Consider the following 14,226-nt stretch of genomic DNA (forward strand, 5'->3'; position numbering starts at 1 on the left):
ATACCATATAACTGAGCGAACTAATCTATTTCAAATGTTTTTAAAAAGCTAACATCAATTATCTGTTAAGTTAAAAAATAAAGATTTCTAAGATGGCACCCATCTTACTGTCTTTTTGAAAGGAGAATCCCCAAAGGGTTGTTAGTGTTAGGCCTGGTCTAGACTCAAAAAGTAGATCATCTTAGCCATGTCATGCAGGGTTGTGAAAATTTTTGCCCCCTGTGCGGCCTAGTTGGGCAGACCTACCCCTCCCCTCCACCCCCGTGTAGATGTGGCTAAGTTGATGGAAGAATTCTTCCGTCAACTTTGCTACCTCCTCTCGGAGAGGTGGATTAGCTACATCAACGGGGAAAATACCCTCCTGCCAATGTATGAAGTGTCTGCGCTATGGCGCTAGAGAGGCACTGCTTGCTACAGTGCCGTCGCTGTGCCACTGTAACAGCTGTAGTGTAGACGTACCCTTAGTTATAGAACAAAAAAAGTTGTGCTCTTCTCTAGGTCTCTGAAAATATGGAAGATCAAAACCCTTCTAACTACTGGGAAATAGGGATATATGCAGAATACCAGAATGGATGGCCCAGAGCCACCCCTTGTTCCCATTATTTTGACAATCACATTTTCTAAAGAAGGCTCATCTGCTAAGAGATTGATGCTCCTCATTCCCTTTTCATCCTTAGTAATTTAATTCCTTTCATTAAGATTAGAGTGCTATTTTTTTCTCCCTGTTGATTGTTTTCATGTGGGTGGCCAGCTATAGATGCAGGCAGATAGGAAAAGGGGTGAGGACTATTCTGTTTGAATACCTCATATTGTGTAAAATTTCAAGCTGAAATTCTCCAAACTAGACATCAAAATGTTAATGCTTTGTTGCTTGTAATAACATTTATGTAATAGTGCAGGATTTAGTCAGATAATATTCCATTCATCCTTTTAAAAATGTGCATTATTGTTTAATGAATGACCAGTGCTTATTAGGTTAAGTTGTATTTAAGTAGGCCTGTGCTTATATAGCTCAAGTGATTTAATAGGTATTATTAAGGTAATTAGAAAATGATCACAGTTAAGCAATAATATTGAGCTGCAAAGGTTGTGAATAACCGAATTTAGAGACAGGCCTGCAAACACTAGTCTTCAGTGACATTTATGCAACTCTCCTCTAATAATTATGTGAGCATGGAATGAAAGGCTCTTTTGTTAGTGGGAGTTATTCATTAGCTACTGAACTGAATTAGAAGAGAACATGCGTGGGTGTGAAACAAACTGCCATGAAGACTGATGAACAAAATGAGGCTTTGATGATCTCGTAATTGTAGTGACAACAATTCATGCATTTAAAGAAAAATTAGAAATAATCAATCCTATGAATAATTTTTGGTGGTTTTCCCCCTTCATTTACTTTATTCTGTGCTAAATACCAAATAATAAATCATTAATGTACTGCTGCTTTGTTTTCTAGTGACATTTGTGTGGGTTTATAGGGATCTTTTGCCTACAACGAAATGCAGTAATATAGGTTTTGAACCACATTTTCAACTGAAATTTGTATAACTCAAAAGTTAATTAAACAAGTTTTGAAGGTTACTAGTAAAGAAAAAAAATCCGTGCCGAGGAAGCACGATTAGTCTCCCCATATTTCAGTACATCAGTGAATAGCTTTCTGTAGGCTTATGCTTTTATAGATAGTGTACTCAGGGTTTGTTTGCACTGCCTTTTGGAAAAGGGAAGTATTTAAAACTGTAAACAGAGTCAGAAATATTAGACCCTTTGAAAGTGTGTGTGGACAGGAATGTGAGTTTTATACCTTTTTCCAAAAAGAACAAGTGGAAGAAGTTGAAGGAAGAGCCTGCTTATTCTCCAATCTTTTGTCTGCAGAAAGATGCTAAGGTGGCAGGAAATTGAAAGTTTCAGAGCCATGTTTAGTAAACGCTGGTTTTTAAATAGGCCATCTTAAAGTTGTTACTGTAATAAAAAGAAAAGGACTTCTTAATTTCTAATGGAGCCTCAAATGAAAGGGATTTGGATAAATAAAAAGCCACCTTTTTGCAAAAACATGTCTCAATAAATAAACACAGGAACTGGCATCCAGTTGACCCGAACAACTTCCCTATCTCATTTGGGTGTTGTGGAGATTACTTAGTTTGTTGTATTGTACTTGGAAGATATAAATCATGTAAGTTAAGTAACTATTGGTATTATTATTAATGATAAATCAATAGAGAAGTTCAGTGAGTAAATGCAGTGCAGCCTTCAGGATACTAGAGGGCACTCTGTAGAACAGAGAAAGAAAAAACAAAAAGCTACTGTTGTTACAGCTCCAGTAGGTGTTTTTGTTAGAATAAGAGGCATTTTGGCAAACCACATTGCTGTTTGCTTACTTCAGTTGAAATACAACTCAAATCTTTTATTAGAGGGAGAAACTGATATTTTATTCTATAAGCATGGAAATATTTAAAAAGCAATATTTTTCCAAAACAAGAATATAGCAAAAATTGGGAAGGAGATGGAGGAAGGACAGAGTGTTTGCACAAGTTCAGTACATATGCACATCCATGAAAATAGATTCTCTTGTTAGCAATAAAATAAATGCTCTATTAAAATTTCATTTATAAGAACTGTATGGGGGTAAGTGTGTTGTCTGGTTTAAATTCTGGCTGCCTTTCTGCTTTTAGTGTGTGTACCACACACACACACACACACAAATGCTGCTACATACAGGCATTTAAACTAGACATATCCCCATCAGAGCTGGTTGGAAAAATTCTAACAAAATGTTTTTTGTCTGAATGTACTGATTCATCAAAATCTATTGACTTTGACAAAGTTCTGATGGAACCCAGGAATGGCTGAACTGGAATTCTGCCTCGTTTTGTGCCAGCTCATCTGCTCAGCATCTCCGTATCCTGCCTGTCAGACTGTCTCAGAGTTGGGAACCCCAAGGGCTGTCAGAGTCCATGACACTAGGGCAGCCCACCAGGCAGACTGCCCCAGAACCAGGACTCCATTCCCTTTTGTGGAGAATTTTGAATTATTTGGTTCCATTCCAAACTAGAATGAATCCATATTTCAAAATATCAAAATCCTCCAGGAAACTGAATTACCTTTCTCCACACAGCTCTAGACCTCATATACCTGTACCTTGCTATTCCAGTTAGACAGCTTTGGCTTTTGGGAATGATAATGCCTAACCAAGATGACAAATTTCTATAAGTACACAAATTTAGCTTCATCATATTTTCAAATTGAAAAAGCAGGAGACAATGCCTTTATCTCTTGTGCTGCTGCTCCTGGCCCATTAGGTGTGCTACCTCTGTCTTTCTCCTTCTAAATTGTCTATACTTATTCCTTTTCTCAGGTTGTTCTCTACTCCTTGCCTCAATTTCTAACCCAGTGTAATGACACCCCTCGACAGGTCGCCTGTATGAGGTCTGATCCAGGGACCTCTAAAAACATGTATCCCTAATTGCTTGAACTAAAGGCCCAAGTCCATTAGTTAGGGGCAGTAGCAGTCCAGTCACTAGAAGGGGACAAAAAGCCACCCCATGTTAGCATGTGTTTATAATAGCAAACAAAGAGGTAGTGGCCTAACCTAAAAGATTTTTTGGAAGTCATAGCTGCATTCCTTTACGGCTGACTTTCTCTTTCTCTCTTTCTGACCCCCTCCTCCCCCCGCCACACACACACACACTTTTTCTGTCCCATACTCCTTTCCAGTTCTATTCTTTTCGTACTGCCCTCCCAGGGAAGCAGCAGATTGAAGAGCCAGCTACCATTCTCTGGGCTGGGAGCTGCTGAACTCGTGGACAGCTCATGTCTTTGCACCTCTGAGCAGTTCAGCATGATGTGAGTGGTTACATCTTGCTCCGGGGTGAAGAGCTGAGAGAGCGAGCTGAAATGCATAGTGTACTGCGGGAGAGGAGGCGTTGCTGCCTCATGACTGATGAAGGCACTGCTCTGGAGGATTTCAACACAGTGATACCACTGTGTTGACAGTAGCCAGAGTGATCAGATGTCCTGGGAGTCTATTGAAATGCTGACAGAATCCTGACATTGGTGGAACTGGCTGGACATTGGAATTGTCCCTCAAAGTTGGGACAATCCTGAAGTAAATTAAGACATCTACATCCTACCTATTATTATTATAATTATGTTTCACTGTACAAGCTGAGAGGGAAGTGCACTGCAGTATGGACGTGACTGATGTCATGGAGACACATTTCCAGCTTCCTTGGTACTACTGTAGTTAGTAACAGTGGGAGCCATATTACAGAGTATTTAACTGTCCCTAAATATTTAAAATCTAAAAGAAGCTCCCTCCCCACCTCCCCCCCAAAAAAGTCATCTTAGGATGGATAACTCTTTATGGGGTTCTTTTATTTAGCAAAGAAGAAACTGGAAAACTGGGCTGAAGAGCAAGCTAGAAGGGGAAAAGAGATATGTATAGATTATGGGGGCTCAGATCTTTTGAAAGCCTCTTGGGCCTAGAGTTTTTTTTGGCAGGTCTGGCTGGGAAATGGTTGGTAAAATACCAAAGAATCAGGTTAAGGGATGAGTTTGTTAACTTTGTAGCCAGATTTTCAAGGGTACAAACAACCTGCACCAAGGGGTAGCTGGGTAGGGTACACAAGCATCCATTTTAGATTCATACATGTAGGGGGCTTCCTCAGTGCATTGCATCCTCTTTTGAAAAGTTAGCCATATGTATTAATGACCTGTGGGATCCTACTGATGTGAGGAGTACCTACTTCTAACAGAACATTGAAAGGGTAGATGATTATGAGTAGAGTAGTTATCAGTGGTTCGGTGTCAAACTGGCAGGACATATCTAGTTGGCTCCTATAAGGGTCTGTCCTTAGGCCAGTACTGTTCATTATTTTCATTAATTACTTGGATAATGAAGTGGAAAGGGTGCTTGAAAAATTTGCAGATGACACCAAGTTGGGAGGGGTTGCAAACACTTTGGAGGACAGGATAAGAATTCAAAATTATCTTGATAAAATGGAGAATTTGTCTGAAATCAACCAGATTCAGTTTAATAAGGACAAGTGCAAACTACTACATTTAGGAAGAAAATATCATATGCACAACTACAAAATGGAAAATAACTGTCTAGGCAGTCGTACTGCTGAAAAAGATCCGGGGGTTGTAGTGGATCACAAATTGAATACGAGTCACCAGTATGATGCAGTGGAGAAAAAAGCTAATATCATTCTGGAGTATGTTAACAAGTGTGTTCGATGGAAAACATAGGAGGTAATTGTCCCACTCTACTCAGGACTGGTGACGTTTCCGCTGAGGTACTGTGTCCAGTTCTGGGCGCCACACTTTAAGAAAGATATGGACAAATTGGAGTCCAGAGATGAGCAACAAAAATGATATAAAATTTAGAAAATCTGACCTATGAGGAAAGGTTAAAAAAGCTGGGCATGTTGAATCTTGAGAAAAGATAACTGGGTTGTGGGACGGGGATCTGAAAACAGGCTTCAACTGTATTTAAGGCTGCAATAAAGAGGACCATGATCAATTGTTATCCAAATCCACTGAAGGTAGGACAAGGAGTAATTAGTTTAATCTGCAGCAAGGGAGATGTAGATTAGATATTAGGGAAAACTTTTTTCACTATAAGGATAGTTAAGCACTGGAATAGGTGTCCAAAGGGGTTGCGGAATCCCTGCCATTGGAGGTTTTTAAGAACAGGTTAGACAAACACCTGTCAGGAATGGTCTCAATATACTTGGTCCTAACTCAGCACTGGGGGCTGGACTAGATGACCCCTCAAATCCCTTTCAGCCCTATGTTTCTATGATGATGGGCCATTTCAGGTCTTAAAACAAAGGTCCACCAATATACTCTGAACGACAGCTTGAAAAGGCCAGTTTTCTATTGCCATCTCTTCTTGTGGGGCAATATTGGCACTCAGTGAAGAAATGCTTTCATTTTTGGGAATCTATTCTTTATAGAATAGTTGTATCCACTAGTTGTTTATAGTCTTACACCCAGATTGTGAGTTCTTTGGGGACAGGGGCCATCTCTTTGTTATATGACTATACAGCACCGAGCACAATGGCATCCTGGACTGGAGACACTACTACAATACAAATAATATTAACAATAATAACGGACTGTCTATAGTGCAGCTTTTCTAATCCGTCAAAACATTTATTTCACAGATGCAGATTTAAAGACAAAGGTCAGATGGGAAATGAGCTGGGGGCCCTTTTGGTAGGGACTTTGATTAAGAGTGAGGGGCCCACCAGGAGGAGGGACCAGTTGACATATGCCAGCCTTGCCCACCCTTAAGTTTCTGATGGAGGTATCCACCTAAAATAGATAAATCAGGTGCTGGAACTTAGTGTTAACATTAAAAAAATTAATTATTTATGCCAGAATAAGGAGCAATTAATACCGACCATTTCAAAAAGGAGTAGACAAATATTTGAAAAAAAACAAAAAACACCTGCTAATTTTCAAGATGGAAGCGGGATTCTTTTCTTGTATTTATTCCAGCCTAAAATTCAGTATATCCTTAACTATAGTAAACTATTCACCAAAATATAAACAGGTGTGTTATATATCTGGTACCCTGGAGAACTACTGACATAAATATCACATCACAAAGGTTCTATATGGTACACATCTAGCCTTACAAACAAGGATCATTTAAAGTGGCTTCAAAGCAGTTTGATCATGGCGAGGGAAATCCAATATAACACATTTATTTTTTATATCTCAATCAGATTCAGGCACACAGGATGAAACTCAGCTGTTACATGAATGGTTTGAGCTGGTCCTGGAGAAGAATAAATTAGTGTGTTATGAGTCTGAGCTCTTGACCATGTAAGTAAGAACTCACAGTTTGCCATCAGTAGTAAAGATGTGGGGGGTGGGGAAGTGGACTCATTTTAGGTCCCAGGCACAGGATTTTCCTCTTGATACATGTTGCTCTCATTATTGAGCTAAATTGCCACTTTGTGTCTTGCATAGCATATCGCCATTAACACACAGAGAGAGTCCACGCTTCTCCTGCTTACTCTACTGTTTCCTGGAGTTGGAAGTGTGTTAGAATAAATACACCCAAAGCTACATTCTATTCCAAACACAGATATGCACTTGAACTCCCCAGTGGTACAGTGGTTTTGATCCTATAGGTCTATTACATAGCACTATTATTTGTGGATGCTCTGCTCTCATGTAATGAGGGCCTAATGACCTCCCAGGCATTTAATCCACTGGAAAACAAATTGGTCAAGGAACCAAATGGGTGGGGAGTGGAGAGAGATTTCTAACCTACAGTATATCAGCTTTTCCTGGGCAACACGAGGAAATGAGAGGAAAGATGAAACTCATTTGGGAAAGATTTAGGAGTAGAGCTGGGTGAAATGTTTTGGATGAATAGTTTACTCATCAGAAAACACAGTTTCAGGTCAAACAAAACTACTTCTGAATTTTGGCAAAATCTGGTAAATAGTTTCCATTAGGGAAAAAAAATTCTGAAAAAGCTGAACCATTTCCATTTTGGGTTGACCTGAAATTAATTTTTTTTCCAGATATTTTGGTTTGGCCACCAAACTAAAAATTCAGTTATTTATTCTGCTCTATTTAGGAGTCGAATACAGAGGCAGAGTGAGTGGTGTCAAAATCTGGGGTGGGTTAAAACTGAGTATGAATCCATCAATACTTTGGTCATTGTCCTAAAAATGTGCACCTTTGCTCACACAAATGTTTGTACCATATATGCCTGTCAAGTCAGAGTCAAGTGACTCCCTACTGCTTGGGCTAGGTGGGTGGTGCACTGTAGGTCTAGATGGCATCTCTTAATCCCTGGGTTCTGCTCTGGGAGCAGGTCGATGGTTGGCATTTATCAGTTGCATATTGTGCAGCTGGTCACAAACGCCAGGCCTGGTTCAGTGAGAACAATGAAGACATTTCCAAACTCCTAAGTGACCAGCAGAAAGCATTTGTTTGAATGGCAGAACGATCTCACTTCCATCTCAAAGAAAGATAGATTTAAATACTTACAGAGCAAGGCTCAGTTTGAAGTGAGAAGAATGGATGATGAATGGTGGGAGAGGAAACCTGAATAAGTTCAGCATTACACAGATACAAACAATATAAAGATGTTCTTTGACTCTCTCAAAGCAGTCTATGGACCATCTAAATCTGGCACAGCTCTCTTGAAGTCGGCAGGTGGCACGACCCTCATCGAAGACAAGAAAGGAATCATGCAGAGATGGGCTGAACACTTCAATAGTCTACTCAATAGACCATCCATATTGATCAGCATGTCCTTGACCAATTACCCAAGAAATCCATCAGATGATCTCGACCTCCCTCCAACAGTTGAAGAGATCATGAATGCCATCAAACAATTGAACTCTGGCAAGGCTCTGGAAAGGATGGTATTCCAAAGTGTAGAAAGTAGCAGGTCCAAAGGCTCTCGAGATGTTTCACGATACCTTGAGTAGCATTTGGGAGGAAGATGAAATGCCACAAGACTTGAAAGATATTATTGTATCCCTGTTCAAAATCAAAGGGAGCAAATCTGACTGAAAACTACAGAAGCATTTCCTTCCTTTGAACAGCAAGGAAAATACTAGCTCACATCCTTCTGAACAGACTCATTGCAAACATATCTGAGGAGAATCTGCCAGAAGCCGTAATGAGGTTTCAGACCACGTCGTAGTACTATGGACATGATTTTTGTCATAAGGCTGGTCCAGGAAAAATGTTTCAAGCAGAACATGGACCTGTATGCAGTCTTCATTGACTTGACCGAAGCTTTTGATACAGTCAGCAGAGTGGATCTATTGGCTATTCTACATAAACAGGTCTGCCCAAGAAGGTTCATACAAATCATCTGTCTATTCCATGATCACATGACAGTGCAGGTGCTCTTCAACGGTGACTCTTCCAATGTATTTGAAATCTCGAATGGAGCGAAGCAAAGCTGCATATTTGTCCCAGTGCTGTTCAACTTGTTCTTTGCTTGTGTCTCCAACCATGCCACAAAGGACAGAAGAAAGAAGTATAAGCAGTTCACAGGTAACCTGAAGAGCAGTCTCCAAAGAACTTGATCAAATGGCTCAGAACAGGACTCACTGGCGGTCTCTGACAAGATCAGGATGTAACAGGTTTGAGCAGGATTGACGAAATCATCTCCAATCCTCAGTGAAAGGTGCTATGTAGCAGCATCATTCAACATGATAGATACAGTCTTCCCATGCTCAGTGCAGCTGACTCTGTGCATCAGGGTTTGGACTTCAGGGTAGGGGTAGCCATAGATGAGGATTGCAACAATATCGTCATCAGTGATGGACTGCCAACATTGTTTAGCTGGCACATACTACTGTGTTGGGGAAACCTCCAACCACTAGACCTTGATCTAAGAAGCAGAAACATAATAAAAGGACAGCAGTATTGACAATGAAATGAGCATAAAATAATTTTATTAAAAAGGCCAGATACATGGGAGCCAGTATATCAATCTTTTTAACGGGTCTGCTGAAGGTTGATTGTTACTTTCTGAATTCTAAAATCCTTAGGAAATCTATGTCAGCTGATTCTTTGCCATTCTTATTTTTGTATCTAGAGCCCAGGAACTGGAACTGGAGGATCACCAAAGAAGATTGGAGCAGAAACTGAGAGAGAAAATGGCCATTGATGGTAAATAAGCTGGGAAGTTAATTATATGTTTTGGTCTGCAGTAATAGTCCCAATTTACAATCGTATTTTAACTGCTTGTTTTGCAATCTCCTAGATAGCCTAAAAAACGAACAAGAACTGAACGAGGAGCATGAAATTTTTACTGAGATGATGAAAGTGATTGAAGAAAGGGACAAACTTGTGTCTTCCATAGAAGAGCAGAGAGTGAAGGAAAAGGCAGAAGATCAGCACTTTGAAAGCTTTATATTATCTAAGGGTTACCAACTCAGCAGGACTTAGCCACATGAAAATGTATGGAACTTCAGCTATATTAACCAACATGGAGACAGTCCTTTGGCTGAAACTGAAGGAATCATATCATTTTAGCATCAAACACTTTTAAACAGGCTTTTTGCTTGCACAGCAGTGTCTCTTAGTTCCACACAGATAATTACAGGAAGAAACATTGCAATCTTATTGTCAACAAAAAGGGCTAGTCATTTTGTGAGATGGAAAAGAACTGAATTCACCTGTGTGATGGACAGTGTGTGAAAATTACACTGGAGCTGTCCATTGTTTTCCTTTTCTTTGTAATTTTATTTTAATTCTGAGAAGAGAGTTCCTAGAGACATAACTACATGATCTGGTACTTTTGAAACAGCAACATTTTCCATTCATTTGTCTGAATCTGTGTGTATTTTTGTTTCTGTTTTGGCATGGTTGAGCCACAATGAACTGTATTCAAGTGTCAAATAAGCATTAGGTTAGTGTTTAAAATGTATTTCTAAAGGAGAAGGGGAAGAGTCTTTAGACTACTGAGTACACACGTTGTAAATAATATGTGTAAATGCAAGGTCAGGCAAATTTAATTATCAGGTGTATGTGCAAGCTTGAGTGCACTGTATGTATTGAATGAGGACTTAATGCCATATTAAAACCTGACATTATGTAAAACTGTAACTTAATACCAAAGGGATTACAATTCTTAACAAAATGTTGTAGAGTCAGAAGACCTTTTGTCTGTAGCTGACCAAAGTAATCACTGAAATATGCTTGAAGAACATTTTAAAAAATTGATTAAGAGGTACATGGTAGGTTTTGCAAGATGCATTCTTCACAAAAGCATGTACTGTATCTCAAAGTTATCACTCGTTAGAGACTTGGCACAGAATAACAAAAACTGTGGCAAAATTATTTTCTGCATTTTTATGCTGAGAGTTGATAGAAAATCTCTGCTTGTATATCAACCACATTTAAACTGCTGCTAAGATGAATGCATAAATAAGACTGTCAGAGCTATCTGTTGAATGCATTTTTTACTTTAAAAAAACATAGAAAAGTGCTTTCTAGCTTTTCTCACGCACACACACACGCACAGACTCAGCAGTTGTGCAAAAGATTTTCTAAGGCTATGTTTTCAATTTACTGTGAGCAGTCTTCTAAATCTGAGATGATTTTGTAATTTACAATTGATTGTTTCTCCCAGTTGTATGTAGGATAGTCTGAAAAGTCAGTATGAAAGACGTGGAGAAACTGGAGGACTGTTTTTGAATATTGTTTTACCTCATGTTCTGACTGGAAGGGTTTACTTTCTCATTACTAAATGAAAGGTGCTTAAATGCTGTTTCTGCCTACAGTTCAGCAGAGGCAAAGGAAACACTTCTAAATGTAAGTGTAAAAGCTTTAGGCTAATAAAATCCCACTTCACACTGGATTTTGTTAAAAATAATTTATGATCTACCTTAGTTCTTCTGTTACACTGAAATTTCATATAATACATCTTTTTAAAGATAAAATCCAGATTTTATCATCATCCATGGATTATCAATATACCTCTGTAGGGGTGAGATAAGAATACTATTGTTCTACAGTATTTATCTATTTATATTTATTTGTATATGTATCTGTTTACAGGAAATACCAATATCTAATAATAATTTACATAGTTTGATGAATTCTGTCTCTGCTTTGGATGGCAGCTATGAGATCTACAATAACAACACACTGGTAAAGCCATGCATAGTAGAGCAGAGGATTATATCATTAAGGTATACAATAGGAACAAAATATAAAGTAAGACATAAACAATATCTGAAGATATTACACATAGGGATACATTTCTAACATGCTGCACAGGAATTTAGTTACATTACTTCCATTAGTCAGTGGGAGAGGAATAGCAGAATCCCTGCATACGTTCAGAATCTATCCTCTAGCATTTTTTATCTGTTATATGCTTGTAACCCTGATCTTTGTGAGTCATCTTCTTAAGTTGTCTCTCTTGTTTAAGATGGACTCATGGTATTTACTATTGAAGATGAATCACATATATAGCGAAGACCAAAATTAAATAAATCCCAGTTTTCAGTGCAGACTTATCTGTGTTTTGAATGCTGGGGGCGGCGGGGAATTAAGCACAGAAATAAACATTTTTAAAGTTAAATTTTCTCCTTTGAAATCCACTGGCACTTCCTGCTTTGCCAAGGGATTTCCTAGATTTTTTTTTCCTTCTGGCATCACTGATACCAGAAGTTTTATGCAACCCAGTGAAGTCACAGAATGATGCATTCTGTGAAATTTGTAGCATACCAGGAGGTGCCCATAACTTCAAAGGAATTTTAAAAAGTTATAGCATATTACTTAGCTCAGTGCCTTGCATAGACAAGGAATTCATCCCCAAAATCCAGAATTACATCAATCTTTGGTTTTGTTTTGCAGTTCACCTTTACAATTAAAAGAGACCATTCATTTTAATTTGTGTTACTGCCACAGCGAAAAGGAGTGTGTAGAAAAGGGATGAGTGTAGAAATATATATATGTCTTGTTGTGATGAGGACGTTGCAATCCTCCTTTCACAAAGCATAACTTCCTCATCCAAAGTAGGATGCCTGAATTACAAGTAATCAGGTCAGTGCTAATTTATACACTGATCTTGGAACTTCAGTTTACAGCAGATGCCTGTTCTGCTGTTGGAAAGTACAACGCACAGGGCTAGAAATGTACCAGGTGCTACACTTTCCTTTTAGCTCTGAACAACTAGGGTTTGAGGGTATTTGAGACAACAGGACTTGAGGGCACTTGGCACCTTACAGGGTAAGGCCATAAAAGGGATAGTCAGCATTTTTCTGTATGCTGACTTAGTTGTAATATGAATGGTGCACAAAATAGCTGGTCTCCTGTGATTAATTGTAATCCCTCAAATGTCAGAGGGAATGCTCCTACCTGGTGCTATTCCCCCACTGAACCTGAGTACCTCACAAGATCAGCTCTAACATATTCCCTGGAGATGTTTTAGGAAAAAGTAACGAGTGAAGCGTATAAACAGTCTTCACAGAAGTGTAGGGGTTGGGAGGAAAGAGAATCCACATGCACTGATCATAGGCCAACATGCTATGTTTAGCTCAAACTCCAGAAATACATTTAAACACAAAGGTTCATGTTTAATTATGAATGTTCTTTGCCATCACTCTGCCTTTCCTGTAAATTGGCTTACTAGCTTATAAGGGATTTGTTGACTTTAAATCTTTGGCACTCTTATTGCTGAGTAAAATGTGATGTGGTGGACCATATGTCTATGTCTAAATTTACTACATGTGAGGAGGTTTGTATTTGAAAAATTAAAATGGTTTCACTCTTTAACGCCCCTGTGTCATTTCTGTAATAATCTCTCACCCTCCCCATGTTCTGGGTGAAATAAGTGTTTAGAAAAATCTTTCATGAGGAGAGGAAAGTATATCAGTATCTCACTCCATATACTGGTAATCACAGGTACATTAAAAAAAAAACACACTGCAATTTAAATTCCCCTTAGCTTGCACTTATATGTTTTATTGTTAAAAAAAGCACACCTGAGTTATATGGTGTTAAATTTTCCATCCCAGTGCATGCCCCAAATTCTGTGAACGTGAGACATAAACTAGAACAACTCCCTTCAAGCTTGATAGAAAAGGGTTCTCTCTCTTGATAAGGAATATGGTTTCTTTAAAAGTGTAGTGACCCAAATCTGTAGTTACTAATGATCTAACTCTGCCACCTGTTCATTTGATTGTATCTTCTTCTGCAAGTAGTTGTACTGACCGCAGTGGTACTAACGCATGGAATCTGAACCCTGAATGTAAGCGAGGTGGGGAGAGCTGGCTTAGGCAGCACCTCGTCTTCTCTCCGCTCCACCTTCGCTTCTTCAGTTCTGAACTGATGGATGGTCCCGTCTCCTCAGATGACAGATGGACAGAAGCTGCCTCTAAAAGGTCAGGAGAGTTTTTGGCAGGTTTGAGCTCTCACTTTCCTTCTGCTGTGGTGCCATTTTCATTCTCTCTGATCTGCCTCAGAGACAGACACTCAGAGCCGTGGTGTTCCTGATATTGTGACTCCTAAATTCTCAGATTTCCATAGAATTTATCCACCCTCTAGCTTTACTGGAAATTGTGGGTCAAATTCTGTCCTCATTTATGCCCAGGCAATTGACTAACTTCAGTAAATGGCTGCCAAGCACACTGAAGTCAGTGGGGTTGCATTGGTGTAAATGAAGGCAGGATTTGGTTCCACGTGGCTAAATGTTGCTCAGTTCCTTGAACCTTTAGAGGAGGT

General features: G+C 39.1%; 1 protein-coding gene across 10 annotated transcripts in view; it reads left to right on the top strand.

The window, feature by feature from the left end:
- MICAL2 (microtubule associated monooxygenase, calponin and LIM domain containing 2) overlaps positions 1-13,278 on the top strand; it is a 188,491-nt gene extending 175,213 nt beyond the window's left edge. For all 10 annotated transcript variants that reach the window (XM_073347611.1, XM_073347614.1, XM_073347615.1 and 7 more), the window contains 3 exons: positions 6,735-6,834; positions 9,587-9,660; positions 9,755-13,278. In XM_073347611.1, the coding sequence (XP_073203712.1) occupies positions 6,735-6,834; positions 9,587-9,660; positions 9,755-9,939 (359 nt within the window). In that variant the 3' untranslated portion in view covers positions 9,940-13,278. The remainder of the gene's footprint in view (positions 1-6,734; positions 6,835-9,586; positions 9,661-9,754) is intronic.
- The last annotated feature ends 948 nt before the right edge of the window (positions 13,279-14,226 follow it).

The sequence above is a fragment of the Lepidochelys kempii genome, chromosome 6 (genome assembly GCF_965140265.1).
Source record: "Lepidochelys kempii isolate rLepKem1 chromosome 6, rLepKem1.hap2, whole genome shotgun sequence".
In the NCBI taxonomy this organism is placed as follows: Eukaryota; Metazoa; Chordata; order Testudines; family Cheloniidae; genus Lepidochelys; species Lepidochelys kempii.